General features: G+C 41.4%; 2 protein-coding genes across 6 annotated transcripts in view; both read right to left on the bottom strand.

The window, feature by feature from the left end:
- The window catches only part of rims1a (regulating synaptic membrane exocytosis 1a), a gene marked incomplete at its 5' end in the record, with an annotated part of 176,268 nt that overhangs the window by 74,213 nt on the left and 96,029 nt on the right, over positions 1-6,026 (bottom strand).
- On the bottom strand, positions 3,164-5,277 carry LOC116697131 (uncharacterized). The gene is made up of 2 exons (XM_032528459.1): positions 4,846-5,277; positions 3,164-4,031 (listed from the first exon to the last, which is right to left on the bottom strand). Exons 1-2 carry the CDS (start codon positions 4,962-4,964, stop codon positions 3,479-3,481), a joined length of 672 nt encoding a protein of 223 aa, XP_032384350.1. The 5' UTR covers positions 4,965-5,277; the 3' UTR covers positions 3,164-3,478.

Here is a 6,026-nt window from a genome sequence, read left to right as displayed (position 1 = left end):
CAAAACATCTCTTGTGTTATTTGTATGGATCCACTATATAAACATGATATACACATTCCTAGCATTTGATTGGAGGCTAGTCTCACTTTGTCCCACAGCGACATTAAAGTTGTTTAGATTTGTGAACATTGTTTCTTTTAATAATGTATTAGGTGTCCATTTCATTATAAAATTCATATTTATCATAAATAATTTAACATGCACATGTATTTTCAGTTCAGTTAAAGAGCCGTGGAGGTGGGGTCAAATTTGTGCATTTAAAAATGCACTTGAAAGTAACGCAATAGTTACTTTCCGAAGTAACTAGTTACTTTTATAATTTGTAACTGAGTTAATAATTTAGGGCACTTATAGGACAAGGTAGAGGCTGGGGGGGTGGCCTTGACCAACTGCCACTCTGCTCGTTTGAAAGCCATGATGTCTCTCTCTCATGGGGGGGCCAAATTCTCTGGGCGGGCAAAGTAGAGAAAGGGGAGGTAACCTTGCCCCTTATGACCTCATAAGGAGCAAGATTCCAGATCGGCCCATCTGAGCTTTCATTTCCTCAAAGGCAGAGCAGGATCCCCAGGGCTCGGTTTACACCTATCACCATTTCTAGCCACTGGGGGACCATAGGCAGGCGGGGGGAACTCATATTAATGTTAATAAAAAAACACAAAAAACGTTTCATGCCATAGATGTACACAATATTTCAGCTTCAGGGTAATGAGCGGCCTGAACCTTTTCTGTTATTTCCCAGATTTATTTCTGGGAATTGTTGTAGATGTAGGTGACAAAAGATAGAAATTGCAGTATTCCTTTATTACGCAAACATGTAATTGATTACCACATTTTCCAAACAGTCAAATAAGGGCTGTGCAATATTTTGACATTATATCGCTATATGAGGTTAGATATCCTATTAAACTTTTGGATATTGTGATTTTGCAATATATTTTCCTGGTTTTAAAGGCTGTGTTACAGTAAAGTGATGTCATTTTAAGATGTTTACATGTTTTATAGCTGATTTATTATTTTAACATTTAGTCATTGTATCCATGGCTACTTATCTAAAATCTCATTGTGTACATATTTTGTGATTGCACCGGTAGTCAACCCTACAATATCAACTTTGACATATTCTGTAATACATATCGTGATATTTGATTTTTCTGTTTTTATTGTGCAGCTCTACCGTGAAGTCCTACTCCTGTGATGGACGGAGGTTGGGCGGGAGATAAAGAGATCCGGAGGATGGAGGGTAGAGTCAGTCCCTCTCCTCCAGCCACCAGGGCTCTCATTACTCCTGAACACTCCCCGACGACTCTTTAAAAGAGAGCTTAAATAAAACACTTTGGCAGCAGCCGCACAGCGCACCCACCGCCCTTCCTCTTACCCTTCTTCTCTCTCCCTCCATCATCCTGTTCTCCCTCTCTCTCTCTCTCTCTCATCCCCCATTTTCCCTTTTTCCATTTCTCCCTCCTCCAGATTGCTTTTGATTAAAGCTACAAAAGCCGAGGAGAAAAACAGCTTTACACCAACGCGGCTATATTTATCCTGCCAAACACCCCAGCACCACCAGGGAGAGGGAAAACGAGTGTGCGCGCGCGCGCGCACACACACACACACACACACACACACACACACACACACACACACACACACACACACACACACACACACACACACACACACACACACACACACACACACACACACACACACACACACACACACACACACACACACACACGCACACAGCAGAGAAAGCAAAACGCCGCCTCTTGTGGGACATGATAGCTTTGGTGAAGACATCCACCAATCTGCGCTTTTCTGCAGCCAGACCGCCGAGGTGGCCGGCTGCCAGGCCCGGCCTGCAGTCTACTCGTCCCTACTCGACGGGAAGTTGTTCTCAAACTGCAATTTTGCAACACTCAGAACATAATTTGCAGACTTTGACACTCAAAACGCAAATTCAGGCATGTGATTACATTTTAAAAATGTATTCAGAATGATTTTCTTGCTTGATTTTCTAAATTCTAGGATGGACAAGGAACTTTTTTGCCGACTTTATTAGGGCTTTATGTCAAACAAACTGTAAGAGAGAAGGCTATATGGGACATGCAATGATACAGTCAAAGATATTTGACTTTTTTGATTAAATTAAAAATTAATTAAAAAGCATTTCCTTTCCTTAGTGAAATGGAGTTTGATATTTCTGATGCTAACAAAGTACTGCTAATGTTTTGTGGCTTAGGCTATTTCATATTAACAGCATGAAACCAGTTCACAGTTGTCTTATCTTTAAGTTTGTTGAACACTATCAGGTACATTTCATTCGTGTTTTTAGTAAGATGAATTCCTTCTCCTCGGCAGCCTTTCACTGACTAAAATATAGTGATTTTATTGATCTTTTCCCCTCCCTTTGCAGAATTTATTTTACACTTAGGCTACCTTAGTAATAATAAGGCCCACTAAATTCCTGTGTTGAATTTGTGATTATTGGGCTAAAGATTTCTATTTCTTTCTACCTTGGCGTCACAAATATGCGTTCTAATCTGTGGGAAACACTCCTCATACTCTGCTTCTGACTGGCTTGTAGTCTTTACCTAGGTACTGCGCTTGTGCGACTCCCAAAAAAGATGGAACAGAAGTCAGATGCCTCACCACAGAGCTCAACACACAGGGTGAAAAGAGGAGCTGCAGCAATGTGCAGTAAGTCTGCACGATTAATCGTTAGAAAATCACAATCTCGATTCACCCTGTTCACAATTTCATTTTTAAATAACTTTGATTCTCATTTAATTTTACGAGCCGCCTGCTACTACTTTCTTCTGTAAGTTTTAAACAGACTATAAAAAAGGTTTTAAAGCGCTGTAATGCTCTCTCTTCTCTTCATTGGAGCCTCTATGTTTACAGGGTGGTGATGAACAATGTGCTAGTCTAGTTTGTGGCAGTCAAACCAATAACAAAAATAGCCAATAGCCAAAAATGAACAAAGATAGTGTTTTTTTGAAAATAAACCACACTAACGTATTATGGTACAACCTCAAAATACAATTATGAACAGGAAAGAGAGCATAATATGAGCACTTTAATGTTCAGTTACCCTTTTTGATACTACAGTGTGCCTCCCACATGTAAAGTGGACTAATACAGAAATAAAGCAAAAATAACCATATACAACTTTTGCAATTTAATTACAAACAGAACCAGCGGAATCCAATAGAAATTGTTGTTCCTAAAATATATAGTCACAATGGGAATATACAACTAACAGAGTGCAAACCTGTTGACCATCCAAAAAAAACAAGCGGTGTCTCTCATGTACTCGCAAAATTAATTCTGCGTCACAATACTCAGCAGCTTGCAAGTTGCCTACGAATTTGAGTGTAACGGATAAACAGGAAAAGCCTACAGGCTAACTAAAGCTGCACTAACACAAGAACGTATCCAATCAGAGAATAAACTTTCACTGCTGTTTGCTCCCAGGAAAGACTCAACATGTCTGACCGTGCCACTCGGCGTAGCAGTTCCTATATGGCAACAGGCACAGGGGCACCTGGCAGCTCTGGCACATCCAAGACGTCATATAGTGCCATCCCTGGGCGTAGCACAAGCTGCACCGCATTCTCCCGACAACCTGGTACCACTTGGTAGGCTGGATGGTCACAGGAAGGTGTTGCCATGATGTTACTGGTGTGAACCTAGTTGGCTTGGGTCTCCTTTGTCTGAATCTCCTTTGTCTGGATCTCCATGGTCTGGATCTCCATGGTCTGGATCTCCTCTGGCTACAATTGCAGCAGCAGCAGCCACCACACCTGCGTTGCATGAAAACGGGTGCTCTGAACCCACGGTGCTCTCTAACCTTGTTCCGGTGGGATGCAGTAGCTCCGATGTCTCTCCATTGATTTTGAGAGATAGAACTGGTCTGCAAATCTTTGTGAGGTGGTGACGAAGATGGTGCAGGGGTTGGGAATGAGGAATTGGGAGGCGAAGGAACTGAAAAACATCCTTCATCCTTCAGCTCAACAGGATGTTTCTCGTCTGAACTGGACACAAACACACATTTGCCAAAATGAAACCAAACTTCAATATAAAAATAGGAATAATTAAGTAAAGCACCAATTTAGATAAAACGTAACCAAGAGTAGACAGAATTTAAAAAATATTTTATTTAAAAAAAAAACAGAGTAGGCTATGCTGTATAGCTATAGTTATGCTCATTTTACGTATAACGTAACGTTTTATTTTGCACATCATGGAGTGAATGCAGAGCCCGTAACTTTAGTCCTGCTCTAGCTCGACGTTATATTAACATTTGCTAGAGTAATGTTAGCTAGCTTAAGTTCGTACCAGTGACTGTAAAAGGGTTTTTACACGTCTTTCAAAAGAATATATAGCGTTACTTATTTGGCTGAAAAAAAAGGTCTGTTAACCCGTAAAATTGCTAACCTTACTTTTTTTGCCAATTAGCTAGCTAGCTAGCCAGCCAACATGCGACAAACATACGCACGTTTAGAGCGTTAATCACAAATTAATATTATTCATATTTACAAAACATTCACAAACGAGAGGGTAATAGTTAGCTAGGCTGTCACTGTTCAAAATAAGCAGGGGCGTCGGTTAAGGTACAGCTAGCTAGCTTAACTACTAGCTAAATAACGTTAGCATATTCTAACGTAAAGATGTGCATTTATTCCAAGATATTAGATAGCTAGCTAGGTCAAATGTGACACATTGGACAATGCAAGTGGCCAAACTGGCCCTGAATGCTCAGTATTTTTTAAATTGCCCCCACGCCTTCTCATTATCGATGGCAAAAGCTAGCTAACTTAAAGATTTGTAAGATGTGGCCGCACTTACTCGGATTTCAACGTTATCACCGACGCGTCATCTGGACACCGCGAGTCGGTGTCATGGGTGGCATAGCATTCGTCCCATGTGGGGGATTCGCTTAATTTATCCAGAACAATCCAAGACATTTTGGTTGGCAGAAGATCTTACGGTTAACCGCACAGACCACCTGCCCTTCAACCTCTGCGTGACCTGCAGCTCTGGCTAAGAGTGTATGGCTGCATGGTCCGTGCTCACCCGATACCTCAATTGGCAAACGAGTCAATATATTTTGAAAATGACTACGTGTTGTCTTGTCTTTGTGTTTAAATGAGCTAAAATAATGAACAAGGACGCCAATGAACACGGCTGTATTCGAAACTGCCCACTAACTTAAATACCTGAATACTACTAATGATAACCAGTGTTGCCAGATCTTGCGAGACAAATACGCAACCAGGCCTGTGAAAAACAAGCCAAAATAAGCGACTTTGTCACGTAGCCCCCCTAAGATCCTGGAAGAGAAAAATAAATAAACTGTGTACAACAGTAGACAGATTGGTAAACTGTACACACGGTAGGCTAGAGTTATTATTTTTCTCCCCTGAGCTTCAGGACAATGACCACAGGAGTAAGTTAAACCACCTTTTAACATTATTAACATTAGAAACTGATGGGATTGAAATCACTTTTTTTCACAGTGATTTTGGTTGTTTCCCCACGACGGTTGAATCCATTCTTTTCCTCCTTCTCTTTCCCCAGTCTTGTTATATTTCTTCCCGTATTTCACCCACTTTATCCGGCGATTATTCCTCCAAAAACTCTCCTACAGTACACTCACCATTAGCGCTACTCGCGCATTTTCCAACCAGAAAACAACAGACTGCCGCTCTGCCTCTGATTGGTGGTACTCGTTTCCATGGGTCAGAGCCAATAGAAGCAGGAAGTGGGTGGGAAATAACGTGCTTGTATATGTGTTATGGGGAAAGGGGCGGGATCGAGCGAGCCGGCAGGACAGACTGTGTACAAGCCCAAATAAGCAACTGCACTTTAGTGACAAGCCCAAAAAACCGCAACCCGCGACTACCAATATTGTAAGCGACTTTACAAAAAAACAAGCCCAAAGTCGCTTAGAATAAGCGGACATGGCAACACTGATGATAACCCCGACTGGGCCACAAGAAGAAATGATCCAGTTGATACCACTAAAA

This window comes from Etheostoma spectabile, chromosome 10, assembly GCF_008692095.1.
Source record: "Etheostoma spectabile isolate EspeVRDwgs_2016 chromosome 10, UIUC_Espe_1.0, whole genome shotgun sequence".
Classification (NCBI taxonomy): Eukaryota; Metazoa; Chordata; class Actinopteri; order Perciformes; family Percidae; genus Etheostoma; species Etheostoma spectabile.
The sequence above is the reverse complement of the archived record's forward strand: the minus strand, read 5'-3'. Positions and strand labels throughout refer to the sequence as shown.

Coding starts and splice junctions, on each gene's coding strand:
- LOC116697131 (XM_032528459.1), bottom strand. CDS start 4,964: ATGTCTTGGATTGTTCTGGATAAATTAAGCGAATCCCCCACATGGGAC. Junction 4,032..4,845: donor GTGATAACGTTGAAATCCGA/GTAAGTGCGGCC, acceptor GTTTGTGTCCAG/TTCAGACGAGAAACATCCTG.